The following is a 17,820-nucleotide window of genomic DNA, read 5'->3' as shown; positions in this document are numbered from 1 at the left end:
ATATATATATATATGTACACAAACACACACACACACACACACACACACAATGGAATATTATGCAGCCATCAAAAGGAATGAAATCTTGCCATTTGCAATGACGTGGATGGAACTGGAGGGTGTTATGCTGAGCGAAATAAGTCAATCAGAGAAAGACATGTATCATATGACCTCACTGATATGAGGAATTCTTAATCTCAGGAAACAAACTGAGGGTTGCTGGAGTGGTGGGGGGTGGGAGGGATATGGTGGCTGGGTGATAGACATTGGGGAGGGTATGGGCTATGGTGAGTGCTGTGAATTGTGTAAGACTGTTGAATCACAGACCTGTACCTCTGAAACAAATAATACATTATATGTTTAAGAAAAAAAAAAGAAGAAGAAGAAGATAGCAGGAAGGGAGAAATGAAGGGGGGGAAATCAGAGGGGGAGACAAACCATGAGAGACTATGGACTCTGAGAAACAAACTGAGGGTTCTAGAGGGGAGGGGTGTGGGGGGATGTGTTAGCCTGGTGATGGGTATTAAAGAGGGCACGTTCTGCATGGAGCACTGGGTGTTATATGCAAACAATGAATCATGGAACACTACATCAAAAACTAATGGTGTAATGTATGGTGATTAACATAACATAAAAAAAAAAAAGCTTCCAGGACAAACAAAAACTACAAGAATTTGTGAACACCAAACCAGCCCTACAAGAAATATTGAAAGGGGTCCTCTAAGCAAAGAGACAGCCTAAAAGTAACATAGACCAGAAAGGAACACAGACAATATACAGTAACAGTCACCTTATAGGCAATACAATGGCACTAAATTCATATCTTTCCATAGCTACCCTGAATGTAAATGTGCTAAATGCCCCAATCAAAAGACACAGGCTATCAGATTGGATAAAAAAACAAGACCCATCCATATGCTGCCTGCAAGAGACTCATTTTAGACCCAAAGACACCTCCACATTTAAAATGAGGGGGTGGGAAACAATTTACCATGCTAATGGACATCAAAAGAAAGCTGGGGTGGCAATCCTTCTATCAGACAAATTAGATTTTAAACCAAAGACAATAATAAGAGATGAGGAAGGACAATATAACATACTTAAAGGGTCTATCCAACAAGATTTAACAATTGTAAATATCTATGCCCCTAACATGGGAGCAGCCAATTATATAAGCCAATTAATAACAAAATCAAGGAAACACATCAACAATAATACAATAATAGTAGGGGACTTTAACACCCCCCTCACTGAAAGGGACAGATCATCTAAGCAAGAGACCAACTATATGCCAGTTTTAATGTTTTTTTCCCTTAAAGTGATTTCTGTTACTGATAAGTTGTGTGCCTAAGAGGTTTTATTAAAGCTCATAATGTGGAAAAAATCAATAAGGGACAAGAAAAGGCATTCAAAATATGAATAGATCTTTTAAAAAAACAAAGAAATGTCTTTACTCTGTCAGGAAGAAATTTATAGATTTCAGAAATTTTTTCCTAACCAGTTTTTCCATTCTTTGTATCTTCTACATTCTTTGTCTCTGTGTAGGAGGTCTGAAGAAACACACAAGAGTCCTACATGTTCAGAGTAAGAATAGTTGTGGTTTGTGTTCAATGACAGGTTACTTGTGCAACTTCAAAAACCATGCAATTTTCATGGATTTACTCATAAGTATTGCATAAAATAAGTCTATAAATTATCTTATGGTTGTCATTGGGTCTATTAGCTAATGCCTGAATATATTTATTTTTGTTTTTTTTCAAATATGTATAGTTTCCAGAAGAATTTCTTTTAGTGTAGAAAAATACATTTAAAACAAACAACTTAAATAAATTCCAGAGAAAAAAGTTTAATTCATTCAAAATGAACAAAATATTACAATATGATGGTTATTTTGCATCAAAAACTACTATGTGCAAACCAGCAAGAGAACATGAAGCTAAGAAATTATCTGAGAAGACAGAGTTAAGAAGGAAAGCTTCTTGGAGAAGCTACCTCTTAAGATAGTTCTTAAAGAAAGCAATGGACATGAACTGAAAGGAATTCATCCATAAAGTATTCTCAGCTGGGTGTTATAACAGAGCTATGCCATCAAAATGCAGACCTTCACAAGATGTCTAGGTACCAGGGAGAACCAAGCTAGAAACTTTTCAGATGAAAGTGCTAATCCTAAATATTAACTTTCTGTCCAATATGTGTCCTCAAATGGGCCTCTTAGAAACACAAGTATGTCATTTCAAAAGTTTAAGACAGATGTTATCACTTACATTGCCCACCACTTACTGTTTTAACATAGCTGTCTAAATATACCCCTCATGGGGCACCTGGGTGACTCAGTCGGTTAAGTGTCTGCCTTCAGCTGAGGTCATGATCCCAGGGTCCTGGGATCGTATCGGGTTCCCTGCTCAGCAGGGAGCCTACTTCTCCCTCTCCCTCTGCCTGCCACTCCCCCTGCTTCTGCTCTCTCTGTCAAATAAAGATAAAATAAAATAAATAAATAAAATAATAAAAAATAAATAAATAAACAAATAAATAAAAATCTTAAAAATAAATAAATAAACTAACTTCTCAGGACATATTTTGTCCTCTCTTCATTATAATAGTCTTCTGTACAGCTTCTAAGACTTAAAATCAGTGATGGCTAAGTATAGAATAACATCCAAATAAATTTGGATTTTTCATATTTCTTGAAATCTGCATAAAGATAAAAAAATTGGAGCACAGTTCTACCTTAAAAACTACTACCTGCATACACAATCGGTTATTAGGTTTAATTAATTTTAAAAATTTAATTAATTTTAATTTTATTAAAATATTTCATTAAAAGATGTATTAATTATAATTAATTAACTTCTAATAAATTTTTTAAATTTCATCTTCAGAGTCAAAATAGCAAACATATTGAAGATATGTACTGTAAAGAACTAATCTACATTACTCTGAGGAAGGACAAATATGTAATGTCTAACCACAGAAAAAATTTTGTCTAATTAGAGGCATAAAGAAAAGCATTTACTGAGGCTAAATACGCATTCAGGGCGCCTGGGTGGCTTAGTTGGTTAAGCGACTGCCTTCGGCTCAGATCATAATCCTGGAGTCCTGGGATCGAGTCCCACATGGGGTTCCCTGCTCGGCAGGGAGTCTGCTTCTCCCTCTGACTCTCCTCCCTCTCATGCTCTCTGTCTCTCATTCTCTCTCTCTCTCAAATAAATAAATAAAATCTTTTAAAAAATTAAAAATAAATAAAAAATAAATAAAAATAAATACACATCCAGGTGATTAATCAAAACTTGCAGTGTGCGAAGAATCAGCTTTTGTTCAACCACAATCCAAGTGCATGCTCCATTCCTTTGCCTTTTAATTCAGACCATTCATATTAGCACTTCTTTTGGGGAGGAAGGGGGGCGGTGAAAATATTATGAATGAACTTCCAAGGTGGAAGATGATAATTCCTGTGTTATAAAACAATTTTGTAGTAGTTACCTTACTCAGTAAGTCCATGTACATTTATTTATAGTTTTAAAATTTTCACAAACCTAACATGAAAAATTTTAAACATCACATAAAATACTCCAAAAGAAAATCAGTAATTTCCTCTATCTGTTTAATGCTAGAACACTAGGGAAACTATTTGAAAAGTAGGATTAATGAATTTATTTACCATTTGGACTCATGTAAAGTAATAAATTCACCTAAGTAAAGTTAAAGCCCATGATCTATGTAAAATTTATATTATAAATGTATCTGCTGCTAGTGTAAAAGTCTTCCTTATGTTTCAGAATCCTACAGCTTAGTTTTCATGATTATTATGTTTCAGATATTTTTTCCATTTCTCTCATTTATTTTTTTAATTTTAATTGTATATTTTATTTTTTTATTTAAATTCAATTAGCCAACATATAGTACATCATTAGTTTTTGATATAATATTCAGTGATTCATTAGTTGCGTATAACACCCAGTGCTCATAACATCATGGGGAAAGGGAGGGAAAACTGACTGGGAAGAAATCAGAGAGGAAGAAAAACCATGAGAGACTCTTGACTCTGGGAAACAAACTAAGGGTTGGGGAAAGGGAGGTGGGTGGGGGGGAATGGGGTAACTAGGTGATGGGCATTAAGGAGGGCATGTGATATGTTTCAGATATTTTTTAAGGAAGAAAATAGTCACTGGATATCAAACTTTTACCAGTACATCCAAATTTCCATTTCTTACTTTCTAACCCCAGAAAGACACCGAATATTAAATATTTACAGATCCAAAAGCCCATTTAGAAAGCATCTAAGCATCTTTTCTAATCTAATGTTCAGCAATGAGTGAATCATGCCTATTTTGCCCCAAGTAAATTTCATTGGCTTCTTTCCAAAAGAATGTTTGTCATCAGCTATTGCTATTTCCCCTGCTGCCCCTCTATGCTCAGTGACTTTTCTTGGTGCATCCAATTTTCTACGCACAAATCTACCATACCACTAATCATATAAGATTACATTATCTACTAAGTTGTACACCTCTTCCACTACACTACAAGTTCACTGAGGACAGGGTCTATGTCAATTGTCTTTGAGTCCTAGCCCATAGGAGAAGATCAATGCACAGTTCCTGAGCTGTTTTTAAAACTGCTTTGTCTTATCATCCTTTGATGGAATCTCATTCTTGGCAGGGACAGTGCCATTGCTACATTGTAGACAGAGTACCTTAGGTTACAGAGTTGACTCCTGACTCAAACATAAATTCACAGGAGTTCTAGCCTTTGAGTGTGAGCCAAGGAACTTAAAAGGAAGGAAACACAAATAGCCACACAGCAGTGACTCAATCCAAAGGAGTGACAGCTTAAATCACTTCCCCATGTATTGTACCTGTCCTTCCTCCTACCCAAGCGATAGTTACTCTATTAAGCTCTGGGATAATACAACTATTAAAAGCAAATTATAAGTCAAAAGCCTTTCTTCCCTTTAGCAAGTCATACATCAATAAAGAAACCTCAAAGAAAGAAAAAAGTTCTGTGAACATAGTTGGGTTTTCTAAATAATTAGTTCTTGTAAGGTATAGGATTTGACATTTTTTCAGTTGATTTACAGGAGTTAAATTATATCCCAAACTCTTAATATAGTTTGATACATTTTACTAACCACACAAAGCTCAAAATCAAACTCTAAACGTATCCTGTCCAATAAAAATTAGCTTCTGGAAGGCAGCTATAAAGGATTAGGTGGAAATGGGCCACCTTTCTGTTAAAGTGGGTGTGGCTCATATCTACTCAGTCTCTCTGATGGTTAAATTGCTCCTACCTTTTTGTTCAAACAAGCTGACTTTCTGGTAAAGGATTCTTTTGTCTTCCTGATTTGTTGTGCAACCTAATGTAAGAGTGTGAACTATAATTGTCATATATAAATGGATACTCCCTCCTGGATTTATAGAAATGCAAGAGCATAATAAAAATGAACTTACGTTGGCATTTATAGTATTTAACCTATCAAGCAAATGGTGACTCATTTTTGAAGAGAAACTCTTAAGTAGAAATTGTTAGTATATTTACATTTCTCTACATCTGAAATTTGGGACATAATTGTGATTCACTTGTTCACCCTCTCCTCATACACTTTCATCACGGTTTGCAGGTTCTGCAGGGATTTGGCGCCGACAGCAAAATTGTCTATTGTAAATCTCATCCTAAGATACTCCCTAGATGTCTAGGAATGAGCAGACAATATTAAAGTCTGCCTTATTACTAAAGTAAATTTTTTTTTATCCAAAGCAAATGGGAAATGAAATGGCATGCTTAATTGAGTATTCTAAATAATTGAAACCACACAAAGGATATTAATTTTAAAAGGATCAAAATATAGCAAAATGCACTCAACACCAAAAAAATGGACTAAATATAGTAATTTACATAGTCTCTCCTACTTATTAGCATTATTTCTTATGGTATATGGTTATTTCAATATCTTAGCCTGGTTTCTCAAAAAGCAGAGCCTGAGACAGAGACTTGCATATGGTAGTTGATCTGAGAAAGAGTAAAGAGTAAAAAGAATGAAGCGGGAAGGGAGAGTTTTCACCATCAGGGGCAACTCTAGCTCTATCCCATGGGATCTTCTGAGTTATATATCAAAACTGTGCTCCCCTATGACTCAAGGGGGAAGCATTTGTCCATTGACTCCCATCTTACACCAGCTCCAACAGAGTTAACTCCCACATTTCCTATTGCCCATCTGGGAATATCCAGTGGGTTCCTTCCGGCAGAAAGTGAGAAACCTAAAGTGCTAACTTGAGAAGGGCATGTGTCAAATTACTCCTGAGTAAAGGGGATCCAAATCTGTGTGGAATTCGTCACCACATTGTGGCTGGAATAAGATATGGGCCAAGAGTATTTAAAGTGGTGCATAAATGAGGTCAAATACATTCAGTCATCTGGTGATTTGGATTGGAGATACAGTGAAAGATCATTATTTTTCATATATTTTAGTACTTTCCAGGACCCGGACCTCTTTTTCAACTTATAATGGGGAACTTGAGAGTCTTTTTAGAAACAGAAGAATGAATACTAAGACTTTATTTCTCTCTATGCTAATCCATGATCATAGAAGTTATAGAGTCAAGATTGAATAATTGGATTATATTTACAGAATAATGTGTTCCTCAAAACAATTAGTATTAATGTTAAAGAATATGTCCATAAATGTAAATATTTCCTTTTCCTTTTTCTTTGACTTTTAGATATTGCAATGCCGACGGCAGAAAATCTTCTCAATGTTTGTAAGTTCATTAACAAAGAGTTATTTTCTAGTGAAATTTAATTCCCTGAATGGCAAAAAAGACCTCCACTTGACAATCAATACAGCATCCATAAAGATGTAATGGGAAGCCGGCTTTTAGAAACTTGGGAAAAGATGACTGTGGTTGGTCTTAAATTGACTGATATCATTGATTGACTGCTATAAATTGATTTTAAATGAGAAACACATTATTACATGCCATAATGGCAGAGGGCATCTAGGGACAAGCAGTGGTAATTATGAACTTAGGATCTAAAACCAGCTACACGTCAGTTTTGAGCCCCAGGTCCAACATGTACTAACTGGATTGTTAGTTAGTTTCTCAAACCTTCAGTTCCAAGCTGTTGCAATGACAAAAGAAGATAGCACAACTAAGGTACTTACAAAAGTACACAGCTCGTAATAAGCACTCAGTAGATGTTGGTTGTATATTTTATTCTACCTATAAAAACTGTAGGCCTGGGAACTCACTGTGAAATTCTGATCATGCAAGCCAAGTTTCGTGTGCTGAGACTTGCATGCAAGCAGCTTGCTTGCTGGCGAAGGCATTCTGCTTCCACTCTCCCACCAGCCGCCCTGGGAAATATGATCCCCAGGATTGCTGGAACCTGTCACAGGCTATCAGAGGACCACTGCTCTTACCTGGGCACTGAGACTAATTAGGGCAGCTGGAAATCGCCCTCCAGGGCCCGGTGACACCAACCCTGATGACTCTTACTACCTTTCAGTCATAGCAGAGTTGAGCAACCTGGGCAAAACTTAACCACAAAGCTGTATTAGATTATTTTTCCCTCTGATATATTTTGACTGAACAGTCCTCAGGCTACTTAATAGGACATTTTAAAGTCAATCATTCCAATTAAAAATTTTAGTGCTGATACAATCAAAATCCACAATTAAAAATGTGTCAGTTTGGCAGAAGAGAGGTAATTAAAACAGGAATAAAAAGAGCAGTAAGAAAGAGATCAGCCAATTTGTACATCCCCTAGCTAGAACACTAAGCAACCATCCAGACCAGTATTCTGAACTTGACTTGGCCTATCTGAGGTTTTAATTGTACTTTAAATAAATAGGAAGAGGGGAAAGGTAGGCAAGAAAAATCAAACAGGATTGAAGAAAGAATAGAGTTTGGTACATGACAAAGTATATTAGAGTAATAAATGATGGAATGAGTGTTAGAAGAGTATGGAGGCCGTAAGAGCTTGGTAGATTCTTTGATGTTTCTGGAAGTATAAGCCATCAAGTCTTCATTATATTCCTTAAATTCTTGAAATTTGCCATATGACCTCTTCTGATATAACAAAAGCTACAAGGTGCCATGTAAGATTTCAGCAGAGGTGATAACAAGGTAATACTGCAGAGGTGGCAGCCAGAAGCTTAACAGACACAGCAACGATGAGCAAATGAGAACTCAGAATGGAAATTGATGCATGAATATAAATTAGACTACAATCCTGAACAAAAGCACAAACAGGAAAGTAGAGTCACCCCAGGGAGGCTCTCCTAGCCCACAGGGAGGCATCTTTGTTTTTCTATTTCTCTGAAGGAAGGTGAGTAAAAGACAACTTCCTTTAGGAGCTGTCCAAACAGAAGGGAGGATAGGGAGGAGCCATTATACCTTTGGGTTCTGAGCTATTTGTTTTATCCTCTGCACATTCCATGATAAGGGAGTGGAAAGAAAAAGAAAAAGAAAAGGGAGTCACATTCAGTGAGTCAAAAGTGAGACTCTCTCATTCAAAATAACAACCACCTAGGCTCTGCTTCAGTAAGTGGTTTTTATGAAAAGGATGCCTTAACAATCTGAGGTTTAGATTGCATCAAAGAGAACAATCTAGAATCAGAAGCAATATACAAATTTAAGGACTTCAGAGGGCTAGCAAAGACCATTTTAAAAATCTACATGTCCCTCCCCTGTGCTTCTGATGCCTTTCCACCTTCAGGAATGACTATCTCCGGACGTTACCTTGTCACATCCCTGTGAAGCAATTGACCATCTACCTTTCCAATTAATTTAAAGTTCTCATTCTTGATACAAATACCTTTCTCTAACTCAGAGTTTCCTAACCTTAACACTATTAACATTTTAGGCCAGACAACTCTTTGTTTCAGGAACAGTCCTATGCATTATAGCATTTTTAGCAGCATCCCTGGCCTCTACCTACCGGTAGCGCACCCCCCTCCCACAAATTATGGCAACCAAAAATATTTCCAGATATTGCCAATTTCTCCTGGGGTTAGGGGTGGAGTGTAAAATTGTCCGTGATTGAGAACCACTGCTTTCATCGACATCCACTGCATTGATCATGGCAAGTTTTTCTCATTCTCTAAATGTTAGGAACATACCCATTCCAGAAGTCAAATATCATTTTTATTTCAAGATGTCTTGTGGGTCATACGACATAGACTTCATTTCTACAAACATTTATTGAGCTCCTTATAGGTGATAGGTTCTCCATGATAGGTTCTAAAAATATATTTTTTAAAAAGATATAGTTTCTGCCCTCTAAAAAATTTAATTAATGAGGCTGACAGTCTCTAGTAAAAGATACCATAAATTGTCAAGGAACAAGCTCAGTGCTTTATTTAGAGTAAGATGACATAGTCAAGAGAATCAGAGAGAGACAGAATTATAGTGAAGTTGTACTATTACAGTACAGTACAAAACTGCAGATTTGCTTTAAAGACTTAAAAGAGTCTAGCAGTTTCTTTGGATCTCAGTTGACATGAGAGCACAGTCCTGATGCAGAGAAGCATATCACTTTGGGAAAGGGTTGGCTCTCTTCATGTGTCATTCTTTTTAGCCAGATATTGTGGATTGTAACTTGAATGTGAACACATTTCTGTCTACTCTGTCTCTTGTCAATATCCCATTGACATTCACAGCCATTCACTCTTTCTTATGAATGTTTCAGAGCAATCACAACTGCTCACAAAATTAAAAGGCACACATTTCCATATATAACTTAGTAACTGGCTACCAATTATTATCTTCCAAATTCAAACATTTCATTTCACTTGCTTCTTTTAACAGATCAGAGCAATGCCATGCAGATACATGGAGAGTACATGTGACTGATGAGGATGGGGGAGGAAGATGTCAATCTCTATTTTGAATGAATTCTCAGGAAATCTCAAATCCACAGTTTGTCCTAACTTCTCCAAGACTATGGGCTTTTCCTCAGTTAATCTTATGAGAGTTTGTTTACTATAGCAATGTGTGCATAAGCAATATGAATATCATTGTATGCTAATGAACTCTATTTTGAGCAGGTTGTGGACAACGAACAATAACTCCTTCTGGCAACAAGATAGCAGGGGGCATGGATGCCCAGGAAGGCGAATGGCCTTGGCAAGCTAGCCTGCAACATAACAGTGTCCACCGATGTGGAGCCACTCTGATTAGTAACAGCTGGCTTGTCACTGCTGCTCACTGCTTCCTAAAGTAAGCTCTGGACAAAAAGCCTCAAAGCCACTCATGCACCAAAAGTCTGATACATACCTTTCAAGAATATGGCCATACAATTATGCCTCCAAATGTTTGATATTGTGAAGTATACTCTCAAAATTACTCAATGAATCAGTTTTTTTAAAAAAAGATATATTCAAGCTAGAACAGGATCTGTCAACAGTGGCACTATTATATTTGGTCCAAATGATTCTTAATTATGGAGATGACTGTCCTGTGCATTATAGGATATTTAGCAGCATCCCTGGCCCCTACCCACCAAATGCCAGTAGCATGCCCCCCTGGACTGACAACCAAAAATGTCTCCCGTTAACACCAAATGTCTCCTGGAAGACAAATTAGTCCTCAGTTGAGACTCGCTAAGCTAGACTGAATTCAATTTTACAAAGAAACTATAAATCCCAAACTGAGCACTGGTCTTCTATTTCTTTCTCATCATTATTTCATCTGATTTTATATATTTAGTCATAAATATTTGAATTCGTCCTGCATCCTCCCATATATATTATAGTCCGATTTGCGGGCGCCTGGGTGGCTCAGTTGGTTAAGCGACTGCCTTCGGCTCAGGTCATGATCCTGGAGTCCCGGAATTGAGTCCCACATCGGGCTTTTCGCTCAGCTGGGGGTCTCCTTCTCCCTCTGACCCTCTTCCCTCTCGTGCTCTCTGTCTCATTCTCTCTCTCTCAAATAAATTAATAAAATCTTTAAAAAATATTATAGTCCGATGTGAAATTATTATTTCTTTAAAGGATATATTACTGCACCAAGCATTTTCTTTGTTTTTACCCTTTTGTCTGAGGTTTCATTTTACTAATTTCTATTGGCTTTATGTAGCACCTACTGGTTTTATTTTTAAATAAAAATCCCTCTTAAACTTGAGACTTTGAAAACAGCACTATTTTTCACTGCTTAATATACAAACACTTGATTAACAAAAGTCAGAAATACCTTCCGATTTATAGTTTTTAATGATTACAAAAGAAGATTTAGGCTATTTCCTTAATTTCCATAAGTTTACTCTGTCCCATAATCTTACCCACTTTTTACTTAATCTTACTATCTTGTCTTGTCATATTTATCTTTCTAAATACTCTTGATACTTTCTGGACACATAAAATGAGTTCCCATGGCTTATCTTTTAAAATATATCTTATGAAGAAAAGATAAAAAATAAAATATAGCTTACTGAATTATTCAAAGTTTATTCATGTTATTGTTTTTATTTTTTTCTCTTACATATAGCTTTACTTCTGTATGTTAAATGCACTACGGGTATTCAATACTTCTCTAATTGTTTTAGAACATATAAGATATTAATTCCTACAACTCTGAAATACAGGATTTTTAATCAATAAATCTATTTTCTTTAGGGCCAGGGATCCCAAAGAATGGAATGTTAGTTTTGGGCTTCTTTTAAGTAACCCACAAGCACAGCGAGGTATCAAGGATATTATAATTCATGAAAACTACCATTACCCCGCACACGATAATGACATTGCTGTAGTGCATCTGTCCTCACCAGTATTATATACAAGCAGCATCCGAAGAGCATGTCTTCCAGAAGCCACTTACACATTCCCACCCAATTCAGATGTGGTGGTCACTGGATGGGGAACATTAAAGTCTGATGGTGAGTTCCTAACCTTCCTCCACTACATGGTTTGAATTTGAGTTTTAGGAGTTAAAAAAAAAATACTCCAAATCATAACTAAACCTGAGAAATACTTTCTCTAGATCATTTTAAAGAGGATAATGTGCAATGGATTGAAAATTATCCTCAACCACATTCAGACAGAAACTACAATTTCATAGAGCTTTTACCATAATTTCCCTTAACAATGGCAGTTTTGGTAGAAATGCATTATTTGAAGAAGTAATTCATTTTCCTCCATTTTATTCATTCATTCATTCTATAAATATTTATCTTGATTACCACCTTTATTCCAAATACAGGTCTGAGTGGTTTGGATATATTAGTGAATAAAATAGGTAAATATTCCTGCCCTCATAAAGCTTACATTTTTAGCAAGAAAAGACAATAACCACAAAATATAATAAATATTTGTTTTATGCAGGTAAGTACTAGACTAAACAAACAAGACTGCAGAGTACTGGGCATTTTTGTTGAGGAGAAATGAGTAACCCTATGTGACAAGGCAATGCATCCCCATGACCTTAATAATGTAAAGATTTAGTAGCTATTTCTGTTCATAAACGCATCTGAAAGTAGAAAAAAAATCTAAAATTAATTCTAAGATTCAGAATTACTGTAACAGCAGAAAATCTTAAAATGATTATAAAATGTATGTTTCTGGAATATGAATTTTTCATTTTATTTTCTAAGGCATACATGTAATCTACTTTGTTACTAAGAAAGGAGACAAAAGCCTAATTAAAATGTGTGTTTTACATTGATTTGGAAATTGTACATAGTGTTAGGTACTAATAAACCTAGTCAGAGATATTAATATTAACTTAGCAAAAGTTATATAATTTTCTTCCTTTAGGAACAAGTCCTAATATACTCCAAAAAGGACTAGTGAAGATTATAGATAATAAAACCTGCAACAGTGAAGAGGTATATGGTGGTGTGATCACACCTGGAATGTTGTGTGCCGGGTTCCTGGAGGGAAGTGTGGATGCCTGCCAGGTAAATCTGCCTACTCCATTTTCTTCCTTTTTTTTTTTTTTTTAGATTTTATTTATTTATTTGACAGAGAGAGAGACAGCGAGTGAGGGAACACATGCGGAGGTGGGAGCGGGAGAGGGAGAGGCAGGCTTCCCACTGAGCAGGGAGCCCGACGAGCCCCTCGGATCCCAGGATCCTGGGATCATGACATGAGCCAAAGGCAGACGCTTAGGCACTCCATTTTTAAGATTTTTTTTTCTTGTGGCTTTTAATTCCAATTTACTTTTTCAATTTTCTCAAAAGAAAACATTTTTAGTATTTAATAAGATACTTATTAAGTTAAAATACTGAAGTGCTAAACCACTCCTACTTATATAAGAAGCTGTCAGTAGGAGTGGGGAAGAGACTAAATTTAGAATAAGCAATAAAGAGATGAATGGAATATTGGCAACTTTAGTTAGATTGGCCCTCTTTCAGTGAGAAGCACCCAACTGAATCCAACACCCAACCTAGTGATCACGGAGCTTTCTTAATTGGGGGTGGTTCCAATACCCTAAATATTTTGTTTATTTAACAATGCTCCATGTAGGGTACCTGGGTGGCTAGTTGGTTAAGCGACTGCCTTCGGCTCAGGTCATGATCCTGGAGTCCCGGGATCGAGTCCCACATTGGGCTCCCTGCTCAGCAGGGAGTCTGCTTCTCCCTCTGACCCTCCTCCCTCTCGTACTCTCTATCTCTCATTCTCTCTCTCTCAAATAAATAAATAAAATCTAAAAAAAAAATAATTCTCCATGTAGCAGGCACTGTTTTAAGCTCCTTACAAATATTAATTTATTCTGGTTATGATAATTCTGTGGTGTACGTTTGTACTATTATAAGCCCTATTTCTCAGCTGAAGAGACTGAGATAAAGAGATCAAGTAAATTGTTCAAACTCACACAGGTATTAAGTGGTAGAACTCAGACTTAAACAGAGGACATTGGGCTACACAGCCTATACTCTGAATGCTACACTAAGTTGCCTTTCCTTATGCTTAATATGCTTCAAACACCTCTGATGCTATTTATAGGCAATAGTCTCAGAGTTAACAAAAGTACTACTGCAGTTATCTAGGCAGGCAGAATTAGTGGTAAATCCAGAAAGACCCTATATTTTATTCATTAGTTTTTATGGATTACGAGGGGCCAGACCCTGTGCTAGGTGCAGAGGAGTTAAAAGTGAATAAAGCATTATTCCTGCACTCTAGGAATGAGAAAACATACAAATAAGTACTTGAAATACATAATTATCATCAACAATTACAGATTCCCATCTTTCCAACTGTCCCACTAACCCTATTCTTCAAAGTTATGACAACTCTAAATCCCAGTTTCTCTCGATTTTTTCTCAGTCCATCACCCCTCAGCACCATGGCTCTCTTCTAACCTCATGCAGCCTAGAGGTTTGATTATTTCCACCACTCCACTGACAGCACCCTCAGTGACTTCACTATCTTCTACTTCCCCACACCCATGCTAATAATCTCCAACCACAGAGCAACAAGACTATTTTATTGGCTCCTATATGTAAGCTCCTGAGCACAACTAGAAGAAATCTTGCAGCCTTGTAAACTGGTGTCATATAATCACAGCTGGGTCCTTAACACACTATAGAATTCTTTAATGCATCCTTTATAGTCTATGTCAGCCTTTCATTGCATTATTGAAATGTGTCCCTATATGCCTTTATATTCCTTAACATATGACATTTCCTCATACTAACTAGAAAAAAGAATGAATGAAATCATGAGATCGACTTTAATTTCTTTTCTACATGATAAATTTATATTTGTACTTATCCTCACCTTCCAGGCTCAGGACAAATTTCTTCTACTCTTCAAATCTAACCTTTTGTCTGTATTCTTCATCCCCTCTCTCTCCACACAAGTATTTGAACTTTACATTAATTTGAACTTTCTTCCATATTTTCCAAACTGCCCCACCCCAATGGGGTCTTCCACATATTCTGCAAATATTATTAGGTCTCTCCCTTAATATATCCTACTCTGTCTTTCTTTTTCCCTTCTTGGTCAAATCTCTACAGAATAGTTTACTACCATTTTTCCATATTCTCAACTTATTCACTCTCTAACCCAGTGCTTGCAGACTTTTGCCCCACCAGACCAGTGAAAGTATTCTAGCCAAGATTACTAATGATGATCTAATTGCCAGGCATATATGTCCAGTGTGCCATTAGAAATAAAAACCTTGGGCTCAGGAAAGAGTTCTGGCTGTACATACATATCTGAAAGTTATTGTCATCTGGGTGGTAAATTCATGAGTTACCAATACAATTGCTCAGATAAACTATATAAAATAAGAAGCACCTAAGTAATAGAACTGGTATACTTTTTTTAAGGGGTTAACAGTGAGAGATGATAAAGATCAGAAAAACAAAAAACAATAAGAAATTGGTGTCATGGGATTCCAGGGATCAGAGAAAAAGGGAATAGTCAATAGTGACACATGCCGAAGAGTGAGATAGATGCTGGAAAGAGTGTCAACTTCAACAATTGTTTATTGGTAAAGTTTAGAAGGTTCATCCATTTCCATCACTTTTAAGTATTGTTCAAGTGATGGTAGCATACACGTTAGAAAAGGTGGCTAAAGGCAAGAGAATACCAAAGACGACTGTGTCCAAAGAAGAGGCATGAGGACAAGGCGGAAGATAGGGGTGACCAGAGTCCATGTGTCCCCCATCCTTCTCCATTTAGGAGAAAGTTGAAAATAAGATAAGAAAACAGAAATTTCAATATAAACTACTACTTCAAGCCGCTAAGCTATGAAAGGAAGATAATTAGGGCAATAGAGGAGGTCTTAAGATCCAGAAAGGCTGTCATTTTCTCAGATGGGCAAAACTGAAAAAAAAAAAAAAGTATATGCCTGGCAGGGAAAGACAGTGCAGGAAATGAAGACATATTAGGAAAAGCAAACAAGAGAAGATTATTGATAGAACAGTGCCCTTGATCCAGAGAACAGGTGGAGGGATTAGCCTTGGAAAGAACTAAATACCTCCATTTATCTGACAATGAGTGTAAATACAGATGTGGGCTGATACAAGTAAGCTAGGAAGTCAAAAGAGACAAGGACAAGAAATGGGGAGAGGCTATCTATTATTCTCCACTTCATGAATTTGAAACTAAGAGATTAAATTTTTAAAAATTATAAAATAAGCTTTGTGTACTGTTGGTACAGCCTCTATGGAAAACAGCATGGTGGTTCCTCAAAAAATAAAAATAGATTACGATATGATCCAGCAATTCCATTTCTGGGCATATGCACAAAAGAATTGAAAGCAGGGACACAAATAGATATTTGTACATTTAATCCATAGGAACATTATTCACAATGGCCAAAAGATGAAGCAACCCAAGTGTCCATTGATGGATAAGTGGATAAACAAAATGTTGTACATACATAAAATTGACTATCATTCATCCTTAAGAAGAAGGAAATGCTGACACATGCTTCAACATGGACGAAACTTGAAGGACACTGTGCTAAGTGAAATAAGCCAGCCACAAAAGAACAAATACTTGTATCACTCCATTCAATACTGAAATATCTAGGATTTTTCCCCCTTTTTCTGCATCTCCCTGTCTTTATTACAGAAGAGAAAAATAAGCAGTATTCAACTTTAAAGTATAGTAATTGTATGCATCCTTTTTCTCTTTAGGGTGACTCTGGTGGACCTCTGGTTGGTGCAGATTATAAAGGCACTTGGTTCCTTGCTGGCATTGTAAGCTGGGGAGATGAATGTGCTCTCCCAAACAAGCCTGGTGTCTACACTCGAGTAACATACTATCGAGACTGGATCTTGTCCAAAACTGGTCTCTAGTGCAGAAGTTCTTTATAGATTTAAGGTTGAAAATTATACCCTTTTAAAATGTGCTTGTAATTCCCAAACCACATTTAATTTAGAATACCTTTCTTCATGCACATTTAATGTTGCAAATATAAAGATATACAATTTTAGAACTATAAAATTTTTGTATATTAGATTTTGAAAAAGGGATAGTGACAGCAATGAACCAGGATATATAATTTCCCCTATACTCCTCTCTAGACTGAAGGTAATTATAGGAACAAATACGGATTATAGTTCACTAAGGTCTTCTCTACTGATTTGTAGATCCAGGTCCCTTAGGAAATCATAGAATAGGTGTTGGCAATAAACTCCCTCCTGAGTGTACAAATAATCCCCTGGTGAATCACATGGCTGCCACAAGCTCTATATATTGGTAGGTTGTAGCCTAGTGAATTGCTGTATAGTGCCTATAAAAATTTCCAAAGAAACGCTGTCTACCTGTCTTCTTTCCATGCCATGCCAATGCTAATCTCTTCTCTATTTATGGCTTCCTCACTTTGATGACCCAAAACAGCATGTTAATCCCATGGGGTACATTGAATAGATCCCAATGCTTGTTGATCTGTTCCTAGTTCTCCTTCATATATAAGTGAGGCCAGAAGATGTTTCTCACATACACACATACAGTAGTAAAATTGTCCTCAGACACATGGGCTACATTTCACTACATAGGCTTGAACATGCTATGCAGATAACCCTGTATTACGTATCTCCAATCTCTTAAAATTCCTCAACAATATCAATTATCAGCCAGAAATAAATAATATGGAAATGTTGCTTTCCCTTCACTTTCCTTTCGCCCATACAGAAACATTCTAGCTGACGGCACAGAGGTCTATAAATGCACTGTTTAGGGCTCATGCCAACTTTCCCCCTAAACAGATCAGTTGGCTTTTATCATGGATATTACCTCATGGTCATACTTTCCCAGACTGCAGTCCAGCCCTTCTCTTTTTCATCACTGACATTCCTACAGCTACCACTAATAGCTTTCATTATGATATAAATTTTGTCCATGGACCCCAAAAATAATGACGTTAATAATAG

General features: G+C 36.5%; 1 protein-coding gene across 1 annotated transcript in view; it reads left to right on the top strand.

The window, feature by feature from the left end:
• LOC112835495 (transmembrane protease serine 11C-like) overlaps nt 1–16,743 on the top strand; it is a 53,247-nt gene extending 36,504 nt beyond the window's left edge. Inside the window, exons 6-10 of the mRNA XM_025886975.1 lie at nt 6,714–6,752; nt 10,043–10,214; nt 11,609–11,868; nt 12,746–12,888; nt 16,582–16,743. Of these exons, the coding sequence (XP_025742760.1) occupies nt 6,714–6,752; nt 10,043–10,214; nt 11,609–11,868; nt 12,746–12,888; nt 16,582–16,743 (776 nt within the window). The remainder of the gene's footprint in view (nt 1–6,713; nt 6,753–10,042; nt 10,215–11,608; nt 11,869–12,745; nt 12,889–16,581) is intronic.
• The last annotated feature ends 1,077 nt before the right edge of the window (nt 16,744–17,820 follow it).

The sequence above is a fragment of the Callorhinus ursinus genome, unplaced genomic scaffold (assembly GCF_003265705.2).
Source record: "Callorhinus ursinus isolate GAN/ISIS: 27379988/994484 unplaced genomic scaffold, GSC_fseal_2.0 scaffold4, whole genome shotgun sequence".
NCBI lineage: Eukaryota > Metazoa > Chordata > Mammalia > Carnivora > Otariidae > Callorhinus > Callorhinus ursinus.
Note: the sequence above shows the minus strand (reverse complement) of the source record. Positions and strands in the feature narration are given on the sequence as shown.